The 12,540-nt window shown below is 35.2% G+C and overlaps 1 protein-coding gene across 1 annotated transcript; it reads right to left on the bottom strand.

The window, feature by feature from the left end:
- Positions 1-9,778: 9,778 nt before the first annotated feature.
- On the bottom strand, positions 9,779-11,933 carry snRNP-U1-70K (small ribonucleoprotein particle U1 subunit 70K). Its single transcript, XM_073968533.1, has 2 exons — positions 11,751-11,933; positions 9,779-11,686 (listed from the first exon to the last, which is right to left on the bottom strand). Exon 2 carries the CDS (start codon positions 11,591-11,593, stop codon positions 10,340-10,342), a length of 1,254 nt encoding a protein of 417 aa, XP_073824634.1. The 5' UTR covers positions 11,594-11,686; positions 11,751-11,933; the 3' UTR covers positions 9,779-10,339.
- Between the last annotated feature and the right edge of the window lie 607 nt (positions 11,934-12,540).

The raw sequence follows: 12,540 nt of genomic DNA, 5'->3' as shown, positions 1-12,540 counted from the left end.
ATTTTGTAATAAAACAAGTTTCTTACTATGTTTACATTTACGAAATCCACTCGATTTCATCTGTCAATTCCTTTGTGTATACGTCAAATGAAAACTCATCTGAAATCGATTGGATTTCATTTGACGTTTGCGCAATGGAATTGACAGTTGAAATCGAGTGGATTTCGTAAATGTAAACATAGGCTCTGTCTAATCAGATTTTCTCTACGACCATCCTAACCTTATATGCATTTGCATAGGACTCCGCTGTCGATTTATAACTCAAGAAATCCGTCCAGGGAACGATGAATGTGCTTCTTTCGATAATAAGGCTGAATTATGTTCTGCTAATGAATCCCTATTCGATTTGTAATAAAACGAGACATACAAATATTTCCACAAATGTTTTAAAGCCTGCGTACATAAGCTGCCTTGCCTGATTGCCTTGCTTTCCAGCTTCATTTCTGACATAATAAAAATAAAAGAATAAAGAAGGCCGAGCAAATTTCGGACTGGGTTGCCCTTTTCTATTTTATTCTTTTATCAGGAGCAAGCAAGGTAAGTAGGCAAGGCAGCTTTTGTACTCACCCCTTTAGAAATAAAAAATTGTGGGCCGATTCCGTACAGCGAGGCGAGTCATGTCGCGTCGTCTATCGTCTCTGTGACAAAATTTAAAAAATGCACTACGTACAGCGATATAAAATAATCGTCGATAACAAGTTATTTTTATTTTTTTTTTATTTTATTTTTATTCGTTAGTAAAAATGTACGGCGACAGCTAATTTGTTGTCGCCGGAAAATGAACATTTCGGCGACAAAATTTGACGACGTCAGGCGATATTGCCATACGGAATCGAAAAATTGCATTTGGCGACGCGACACGACTCGCCTCGCTGTACGGAATCGGCCCATTGTTCTGAAACATGGTGCAAGAAAGTAGCTACTACACCAATAGGTGATACAATAATAGGTTTGTCCTCGTACTTACTAAACGTTGCTGAAACACATTTTCAGCAAGTTTTTCTTCATACAACTGTCAGTTTTAGAAACATTTGTTATAGTGCGGTTACACTACAGTTTTTTGCCGGGTTAACCCACTTTATGAGGATTTATTGCTTAATCTGGTCAAATCTGACTGGGTTTATTTTAAATCCGGCACAAATCCACCAAAAATACAGTGTTGTATTCGGTATTTGTGCAAAAAAATCCAACTCTACTCAAAAAGTACCAAAAGTTGCAACTGTTTTTGCAACAGAGTTTGTCGTGTTTTACACGTTTACGATTGGTCGCATGAGATTTTATAGAGTTAATAAATCTAAAGTTACTTGAAAATCATAAAATTATTTATTTTTTTACATTAGACACTTTTTTAACAAAAAGTGCGCTTGATACCATGATACAAAAATGTATCCCTGTGTGTAAAATATACCAATATGAGAAAAAAGGGGACGATATCTCATACGAGAAATTGTAAAACACGACTTTATTAGTTATTTTGTGTGTATACGTAAACAAACATCAGCTGACAGTTTATATCCTCGAAAAGCTAAGTGTAACCAGCAAAGATTAACCCACTGGATCTATTAAACCCAGTGGGTTAACCTTCAATAGTGTAACCGGGGTATTATGTCATGTTCACACGAGCGTTTCAATTACGTTGTTCGCCTGTCGAACGACGTACACGAATTAACCCGTTTCCACGACACCATTCGTAATTAACAGAAAATTTCCTTCGATTTTGTTTCCTTGTTTTCACGAAAATTTGAAACGAAAACACATAAAAAATTCATTAAATGAATAGGAAAAGCAATAGACTTTCCTTCTTCTATATTTAACTACACACATTTCATTCATTTTTTCCAAAAATTCTGAATAATTTTGTATTTTCAATATATTTTTATATGTTTCTATTTTCAAAATTAATGAGAGAGACATGTCAATACAATGCTTGTGTATACGGACTTTCAGTTATTTGTTTCCTTTTTGTTCCTGATTTCTTACGCGATTTTGAACTAATGGACAAGAAATGTGTGTGGAATTAAGAAGGAAACACAACCATCTTCCTTCTGCATCTATATAAAATGCTTAGTTCATTAATTTTCATTCATCTTTTTCCTTTTTTCTAAAAATTTTTGTGTTTTCAACAAATTTTTCAATTTTGAATTTAGACATGTCATAATTAATTTTTTCGATAAATTCTCTCATTTGTTAGGGATGGGACATACTTATTCGTCGTTCAGAGAGTATTTCTAATCGAACAACGTAGAAAAATCGTCGTTCGTTCATAGAATTTTGTGTAGGGAAATAAGTAATTTATTCGTAGTTATGGGTCGAACAACGAATAGAGAACGAACGACGTACCGTGGAAACGGGCTATAATAATTAATATAAATTATCGAGTACGCAGACAAGCATAAAGGCCTCGACACATACATAAGCATGGCATTCTTGCTTAAGTCATATCTGGTAAATGACTAAAGACCAAGTTCGACTTAAGTACCGGTCCACACTAGCGTGAATTTCAATAAAAAAATTTCATGAAATTAGGTGTTCTTAAATCGAATTCCCCACTACAGCAATTTTATGATTTTACTCTACTATGGAGGTCGATCTAGAGACGCATAATTTCATGCAAGTTTTTCAATGAAATCACTCTAGTGTGGACCGGGACTAATTCAAATGTGATTCTGAAATCTTTTTATTAGGTCGAACTTGGTTTTTAGTCTTTTATCAGATATGACTCCAGCAAAAATGCCATGCTTCTATGTGTCGAGGCTCTAAAGGCCTGCGTACATAAGCTGCTTTGCCTGATTGCCTTGCTTTGCTGCTTCAATAAAAAATAAAAGAACAAAGAAGGCCGACCCAATTTCCAACTGATGGCAACCCAGTTCAAAATTTCGTCTTTATTCTATTATTTTTATTACGTCAAAAATGAAGCAGGAAAGCAAGGCAATCAGGCAGAGCGGCTTATGTACGCAGGCCTTAAAGGCCTGCGTACATAAGCTGCCTTGCCTGCTTACCTTGCTTAGTCCCAATTTACATTGGGCGAGTTTACTTGCGGCAATTGTCAGTTTGTTGGTGAGAGAGGGTGCTGAGAGGCAAAGGGTTACCATATGCCTCACCTCTCTCTCCTACAAAATGACAATTGCCGCAAGTAAACTCGCCCAATGTAAATTGGGACTTACTTCTGATAAAAGAATAAAAAAGAAAAGGGCAACCCAGTTCGAAATTTCCTCGGCCTTCTTTATTCTTTTATTTTTATTATGTCAAAAATGAAGCAGGAAAGCAAGGCAATCAGGCAGAGCAGCTTATGTACGTAGGCCTTAAAGGCCTGGGTACATAAGCTGCCTCGCCTGGTTGCCTTGCTTTCCTGCTTCATTTCTGACATAAGTCCCGGGCCACACTATAGTAATTTCATTGAAATTTTGGCATGAAATTATGCGTCTATAGATCGAGTTCCATAGAAGAGTAAAATCATGAAATTGCTGTAGTGGGGAATTCAACCTAAGAACACCTAATTTCATGAAATTTTTTAATGAAATTCACTCTAGTGTGGACCGGGACTAACAAAAATAAAAGAATAAAGAGAAGGGCAACCTAGTTCGAAATTGGCTCGGCCTTCTTTATTCTTTTATTTTATGTTAGCTGAGTTCCTTTACTTACCTGAGGTTACCATTTTTAACCTGCTAAGCGTTCCTTAACCCCAAAAAGTGGCAAAACTGGAAACAATTTTTAAGAGAGTGGGAGAGGAGAGAGAGCGAAAATGGCTTTCTCTTCTACCAGAGGCTACCAGTCAAATTTCTGCAGGTAAAAAATGACAGAATTGATTTTTCGACTTTTGTTTGACGATTATTTCACAATGAAGAAAATGGACGAAAAACAGAAGAAAAAGTCGAACGCTGACAAAACTAAATTAAAAACTGTGAAATAAAAGACGAAAATTGATTTTTTTATGTTTCATTTTGACATTGCTGCCAGATCTACAATTTTTCCGTTCCTTTACTTTTCTGGTAAAAATGTTCATGAGAGAGCAATTTTGACACTTTTCTCTTTTACCACTCACCATTAAAAAAGTAAAGGAACAAAGCTGTTATGTCAGAAATGAAGCAGGAAAGCAAGGCAACCAGGCGAGGCAGCTTATGAACCCAGGGGCTGGATTCTTGTTCTATGAAAATTTGAAATGAAAAATATTTCCTTTATAATTTTTTTCATTTGACAGTTTTCTCCTTTATAAAAGTTTTCATTTCACATTTTCATAGAAACAGAATTGAGCCCCAGGCCTTAATACCAACTGATGTCTTCATTTGCTGTCAAAACATACAGTTAGTCAACTTAATTATTGCAAAACCCAAATTATTACAAAGGCTGACTTCATAAATGCAGTATGATGCGTCAAATGACATCGTCGCGACTTCATAAATGCAGCATGTCTTTTTATTGACATCGTCGCGACTTCATAAATGTCACGCGACACATCACACTGCGCAGCAATTGCCGAATTTCACAACTTCAGTCTTTCACAGTATTTTTCGAAAAGTCGGTTCTAATATTTCGTATGCCTACATTTGGCATAAAAAACAGTTTGTAAACGTATCTAAATTTAATAAATAAGTTTCGGAATGTCATATTCCAATGGAATTTTTTAGCCATTCTTCTTTATTGCATTTTATTTAGTCCCCCAGGTAAGTGGGCGACATATTCCCGACTTTTTCCTCCAGGTGTTCCTATGAATTTTCGATGGGGTTAATATCTAGACACTGGAACGGGGTGTAAATGACTTTGGTACAGTTGTATAACAACCAAGTCTTACATAAATTAGATTTATGCTTAGGGTCTTTGTCTTGGTAGTACTTATATTGCAATTTGTTTGAATTTTCAGGGTCAACAGGCCCAAATTTCTTGACGCTTTTGGTTAAATCTTTTCTTAAAACATCTAAATACAACTCCTATGTCATTGTTTCTTCCAAAATCAGGATTTTATTAACGTCACTGCTTGGTATACAACCCCATACCATAAATGACAGTTTTCCGAACTTTACGGTATGTATTAAATTTTTGTTTTCCATAGCTTTCAAGGGTTTTCCCAATACATTTTGAGGTCCATTGTGATAGTACAACATAATATTAGTCTCATCAGAAAATATAACGCCATCCCAATACTAAAGACTAAAAACTTTTCCATTTGAAACACATAGGCCATGTTTATATTATAGCTTTTTGCAGGGTTAACCATCTTTATGAAGATTTGTTTGAAATATAAGCAATGAAATTGACATTTGAAACCCAGTGGGTTTGTTAAATCCGGTTATATATAAACGTACTAATACTCCAAAATAAGTTTTAATTAGAAAAAGCTATTTTCTGGTGATGCTTTGGGCTATTTCGTTAATTTCTTTAATCATTCTACAGTCAATTCGTGAGGTTACTATTTTGGACCTGCCATGTAACGCCCTCAGTTTGAGCCTGGCTTCTTACTCAGTGCGGTATATGATGATGTATACACTTCTCAGCTTACGAGAGGTGATTTTAGGGATTTCTCTTTCGGGTTTACCATTATTACAATTGGAATAGACCAAATGTCGCATATTTTCCGAAACCGTTTACCTGAGTTTCTCTTTTTCTGAATATACCGTCTATGTTACACACACAAAAATTAATGTATGATGAAAAATTATGGATTTACATGTCCACATACCATAAAAGTCTTATTTAGTTGACACCACAAAAACCAGGTACCTATTCTTTTTGCCCGTTGTTTTTGTTATTTTCAACCGATTTCTGGATTTATTGGCTTGATGTTGTCATTAACAGGTAAATCAACAGATATTTACAAAAAGCCCAACATTATTGATAGAATTTCTTGTTGTAATTCCTAATTAAACATCTGAATTTTTAAGGGGTCGATCATCGATAACAATTATCGTTGAGTGGCGTTGCCAGTTGTCAAAATTGATCCACGTATGACAACTCTCAACTGAAGTTGCGAATCTCAGTTGACGAAGCGGCTGTTTTTCAGCAACCACCAGTTTTCAGTTGCAGTGAACATTTTCGAAGAAACAAGAAGTAAAATAGAAGGAAAAATAAACATTTTGTTAACAATTATTGATTCTTTGCACCATTAATTAATTTTGTGTATCAATATGGTGAAAATAACGACAAAGCAGCAGTTGAAATATTAATTGATAAACTGAGTGAAAATACAAACTTAGCCCGAGGAGTTCGGGAGTTTTGGTGAAACCAAAGCCACAGCGGATGAAGCGTGGAGGTCCATTTCGGACAGTTTAAACAGCCATGAACCTCCAACACGAACACCTGAAGAGTGACAGAGTCTGGATTCAATTTAAAGCAAAGTTGAAAAAGAAAATGCCTCAAAATAAAATAAACTTCAACGACACTGGTGATGGTCCATCACAATTAGTGAATTTATCACCTTTGGAGCGGACAGCAGCAAATCTTTTGCAAATGAATTTGGTGACAAATACAGTAGGTTCAGTTTAAGTACAAATGACGAACATCCTTCATCTATATAGTCAATTACACCAGGGAATTTCGTTTTTGAATAAAAATGGTTTTTATTTTGCCTTTTTTCCTCCTCTGTCAACTTCGAAACGATCCAATTTTGGCACAATTTCTCCTCTATCAAGTGGACAACTTCTTTCAATACTCTCGACAATGTAGATTGAGCCATGCAATTGTTGAAATCATTGCCATGGGACTTTTGGAAACTTCCGTCCTCCAAGAATCGCAACGCTGCGCACACTTTTAAAAGTGGGGGTATTGCTGTTGATCTGTAACTTACTTTGAAGTCATCCTTTAACGTTTCCACAACGTAAACTACGGCATCCTTTGGCAATCGAAAATACGGCCTTAAACCTGAAATAATTTACTGATTATACAGATCTTTAAACATGATCATCAGCTTACAGTGCAGATGGCAATTCCAATGGATTCGACTTGTTCCTCACATTTCTTCTAATATCTTCTAATAGATGCAATGTCCTGTACATTTTCTTCATCATCAAAAAATAATTCCACCGAACTTATCATTTTTTGGGACAGCAAATAAAACTTGACGATCCGAAGATTCAATGGTTATATTCCAATCTTGGGTCGTTTTCCAAAACTCAGCCAAAATATTAAAATATTGTCCAGAATACACAAAAGAGTTATCCAAAGCGCAATTATTTTTAAAATGTTTTTTTTTTCGAATAGAGGTCACAAGTTTGAAAAAACACTGATCGATAACATGTTTATCGACCACCCAGTTGAGTTGACATTAATGGTACAACATTTCGTCTCAGTCGCGCAGACAACTGACAACGCAACTCAAGTTTAGTGGCAATAGAAGATAGACCCATAAAATTCATCGTTTGCAATAATATAGTTGACTAACTGTATTTTTAATCGAAATAATAAATATTTCGCTTCTATAAAGAATATCTGTGTACATCTTTATAAAAGCTTCGCGAAGAATATTTTATCGTTGATTTCTTTGAAGACTACGGTCTAATTTCGCCTTGTTCTAAAACTCTACATTAGGCAAACCCATGCATGGTCCAATACAGGTCACGAAGGAATGCAAATTCATGGTTGACTTCATAAATGCTGTATTTACATTGCAAAAAATGACAACATCATGATGACATGACATTGTCAAAAAAGAGACGTCATTTGCTGTATTTATGAAAGCACGCATTGCTTTACTTCGTTTACTTTTTGTAAAATTCGGTTTCTGAAAATTAATTTATTCCATTAAATAGGCTAACTTCCGTATCGTCAGTTGCTTTACAAATGACTGAAAATCTGCGAAGTATCAAAATTTAAAGAATTTTTTTGGTAAAAATATTAATAGAATTGTTAGTAAATCATGTTCAAACTTTTAATCCAGAAGAAAAACCAATCCTACAGTTTTTACAATCAAAATAATTGTTTGGCGTAGACGTTTTTGTAGTCATTGGCGTAGTCGTTGGGTTATTTTATGGTATCACGAAAAATTTACGACAACGACAATTTTTTCTCATACAAAATTAGAAAAATATTTTTTAATTGTAAAATAATTCGTTCGAAATTATCTTTTGAACAAGAACTAAGAAATTTGCATTGCTTGAATCGTTATACGAGGACTCTAACAGGTTTTCAATAGAAAGCTTGTCATCAGTTATTTTCCAATATATTTCATTAATCATCGCCAACAAATTCTTTTGAAATTGATTTGTTTTAATTTTTATATGCAGTCGTTAACAAAATCGGTCACGGCTCTTTCCTCGTATTTCAAAGCCATACGTGATACCGACCGATTTGTCGTTTAAAAACAATAAATGTTATTTATAACCCAAAAAATCCATCCAGGGAATGATGAATGTGTTTCTTTCGATATTTTATGGATCTATGATGCTATAAAATAAAAAAAACGTTCGTAGTATATAATTTATCATTATATAAAAAATGTAAAGTACGACTACGCCTACGACATTTGAACGCATACGCATACGACTAATAAGGGTGAGTATGCTGGGCCTTCTGGTTGACCTGGTATTGGATCATGAAGCAGACATTGTAAGAAAACATCTTTTTGACAAAAAAAAAAAAAAGAGAACAATTTAAAACATTCCAGTCTTCTAGACTGCTTTTGAATTGCAAACTCGTGTAGATCAAAGTGGACTGAATAAATACATTACCGGTACAAGAGCCATACAGGGACACCACAGACCTTCCGATAGAAATAAGAAAGCGATGTGTAAATTATCATATATAATATTTATTCACATGTTGATTCTTAATTGTCATTGCAATATACGACTAAACCTTACCTAAAAACGGAACCGCAATCGACTTTTGTGGGAAGGCCTACAATGAGAGGAGAAATCTTACCATTTCTCTTCAGAAGTTTGATTGTCTGCATCACACCTCAATTACATGTTTCATATATGTACATAAATCATAATTATTTATACCAGAAATTACCAGTTACCCAATTATCTTTTCTTGATAGATAAAACGTGAGCGGAAACATCGTTAGAACATAAACTAAAGAAAATAGGTGGACAATCAATGCTTACCCTTTCAAGACTTACACATTATACGTTTTTACACGACGTTTCCATTTCGGAAGTACAGTGAAGTTAATGGTGGATTTTTTAGATTACACAGCTAGTGTGAGTAGTGATCTTCAAATATTTGAGATCGATTGATTGTATGGCACTTACAGAGTGATTTTTTGATTTGATTTTGTTGGGGGTCAGAACGCTCTGGCTAAATGCGTTGGGAAGTGATCAAACGATTCTCTAGAATGGGAAATTGTGTTAAGCAATATTAAACAATTTACCTTCAACAGCGGCCTACACATTTCTGAAATGATTACAAGCAAATTTCAACGAGAATGAAACAAATACGAGCACGAGTTCAAAAAGCAAGGGGTATAATTTGAAAGTTACGAAGTGCCTGTGATAAACATTTGTTTCATTCTTATTGTAAGTTGCTTATTGATTATATTACCATCGACATTTTAGAAAGTTTATATACCCATCACAAGAATCCAATCATTTTCTAGAGATATTATTTGTTTACTTTCAAATATTTCGACAAATTGAATATCGTTTCAAAACTGCAAAAAGAAAAAGAGAAGAACAGTTAATTGTAGCTTAGAAACAAGAACAACTAAATGTCATTTAAAAGGAATAATTGTAGCAAATAGTTTTGGAAATCTAACTGGAGTTTCTGGAACTCATCCTTCGTTCGATTCTTACCCTCCCCTTACCCGAGAGGGGAATTAAAAGTACATTGATAATATGATACGCCGTTTTGTTTTTTTATATTTTACTTACTGTTTCTTTTTTAGTTTCTTCGCACACACATCAATTGTAGGTAATTATTACTTAATATATAGTTGCATACTTCGTTAGATCATACAATATATGAGCATACATGATTATACAATTTAATCAGAAATAAGCTCTTAAATTACTGACAAAGAAATTTTGTAGTCATTTAAACATTTTAGAATTGTGTCTAAATTTTATTTAAAAGCTTATTGAAGAGAATCATAAACCAACCAGCAAACTTGACTTGAAATTTACTTAATCCATACAAAATATGTGAAGTTGAAAGTATAGAATATTGACTGAAAAAAATATCTAATTTGCTAGTTGGCGACATAGTTAAAAAAACTAAAGCTACTGTTTTGTGTTTTGTTTATATTAATTTTAAGACAGAAGTATGATGAATGTACCAAAAAATCGTATTGTTATTTCTTATTTCCAGCAGTTTTTACCCTTTTAGTTTTGTTACCACCATTAGGGACGTACAAAATCTTGATCTAACGTAATACGTAATAAAATGGTCTTACTATGTTTTGTTCATTTTATCGCCACCAGTGTTGTTGTGTATCTCCAGCATTTTGGCCATTTTCGGGACCAACTCCTCGTCCTGGTATAGGTGGAGGTGGTACACTAAACATTTCATGTTGAGGTCGGAATTTTTCCTCATCTTCATCGGATTCACGTTTAATTGGTGCGGATGGGTACATAGGATACGTTGGATAACCATCATCAATAGGTTCTTCTTTAATTTTAATAACATCCATATCTCGGAAGTCTGGCTTACGCTCCTTAGAATCTCGACGATCCCTATCTTTATCCCGTCTTTCACGCTTTCTTTCACGACGCTCGCGGGACGAGTCGCGTTCTCTAGATTTTGAACGTTTCTTTTTGCGGTCCCTTTCCCTATCTTTGTCGCGCCTATCACGTCTATCGTAATCATCGTAGTCACGGTCGCGACTTCCGCGGCGCTTCTTACGATCTCTGGAACGACTACGGGAACGACGCGCCCTCTCACGATCTCTATCTCTGATACGATCACGAGACCTGGATCTGCGTCGTATTCCATCACCAAATCGACCTCTTTCGGCTACGCGGGCATTTTCGCGGTCTTCGCGTTCTCGTTCTAATCTATAGCGCTCACGTTCTCGTTCATTATCTTCTCGACCAGAATGTTTTATATTTACATCGTTACCACCACGTCGAGTGCCACCAAGACCTCCACCTAAGCGACGAGGCAACCATCCTTTGACTGTACGTGCCCTTTCAACATCCACGAGTACACGTTTACTATCAATTTTTTTACCATCAGCATGTTTATACGCAGCATGCATATCACGTTCATGCTCGTACTCGATGAAGGCGTAACCTTTGGGCTTACCAGTATCTTGGTCGTGAATCAGGACTATTTTCTTAATTGGACCGTATATCTCAAATTCTCTTCTTAGTTTGGACTCGGAGGTGTCATAGTTTATGCGCGCAACAAATAATGTTTTAAATGGGTCCTCCGTTGCATTTTTGATTTCTTGAGGGTCCCATAACGCAATTTCTCGTTCCAACTTATACGCTACCTGTTCGGCTTTTTCTCGCCGGCGTCTCTCCAGTCTTTCCTGCCGAGTTTCCATTTTCTTCGGCGGTGGTGTGTCTTTCGGATCTTCGAAATCATTTAAGAAATTACCTACACCCAAATAACCTCTGGATTTCTTCTCATGTGGCAATTTGTCGACCGGTGGCATATATGGAATAGGATCTCGGGCGGCAAATAGCGCCAGCAAGTTCGGCGGCAAATATTGTGTCATTTTGTTAAAAGTACCTTCTTTGCTTGCGTCGTTTTATTTTTCCTTGGATATCAAAGCACGTTCCTTGGCTTTTCAAATGAAATTTATACAAACCTGCATTTTCAATCACAATTATAGGTTAGATTTACACCAATCAAAACAATGTATACAAACATACCTATTCATTTCACACTTCAATTTACCAAAAATATACTCCTGGATTACAAGTTCGTCGAACTATAAACCCTTTTCTAAAAACGTTTTGAGGTGTATTATAAAATAATTTTCTTAGTTTTTTCTTCAACGTAAATGTGAAAACACTCCCCCAGCAATAAAGCTTCGATTTTCATTGTTGGTAGCCATGATTTTTTTATGATGGTTGGCAACTTATGTTCGCTTCGCTAAATAAACGCATTTTGACTATAGCTACATTTACAATAAGCCTGTTCGATTATGTACGTACGTTTATATATGACCGGATTTAACAAACCCACTAGGTTTCAAATGTCGTTTCCATTGCCTAGTCGATGGTCAGACTAGCACGATTTCAACATGGCGACGTCAAGTTTATTGGCGAGGGGTATGAAGTAGTGAAACCCATGTACATGGTTTCCTGTGTTTGTTGAGTTGCCTCTTCTTGTTATTCGTTGCAAGTTTTTTTCTTTCATTCTTATTTTCTCAAGCAAACGTTAACAACAAAGCAAGTATAAAAAGATGTAATAAAAACATTTAATTAATGAAATAGTGAAAATTTAACTATTAATATTAATTTAATTATTAATGTTAATTATTTTGTGTTGTTTTTTTAGTTTATTTATGTTTGTTTTGTTTTTATTGGTATGAGAAACACAACTAACGCGAATGGTAAAATAAAGAGGACACACAAAAATCTTAAATCTCACGTTAACGTGTGTGGACACTAGCGAAACTTGAAAAGAAACTTTAACGAAATTGGTTTCAAGAAACCT

The sequence above is a fragment of the Musca autumnalis genome, unplaced genomic scaffold (genome assembly GCF_047663935.1).
Source record: "Musca autumnalis isolate F117 unplaced genomic scaffold, ASM4766393v1 scaffold_2, whole genome shotgun sequence".
Classification (NCBI taxonomy): Eukaryota; Metazoa; Arthropoda; class Insecta; order Diptera; family Muscidae; genus Musca; species Musca autumnalis.
Note: the sequence above shows the minus strand (reverse complement) of the source record. Positions and strands in the feature narration are given on the sequence as shown.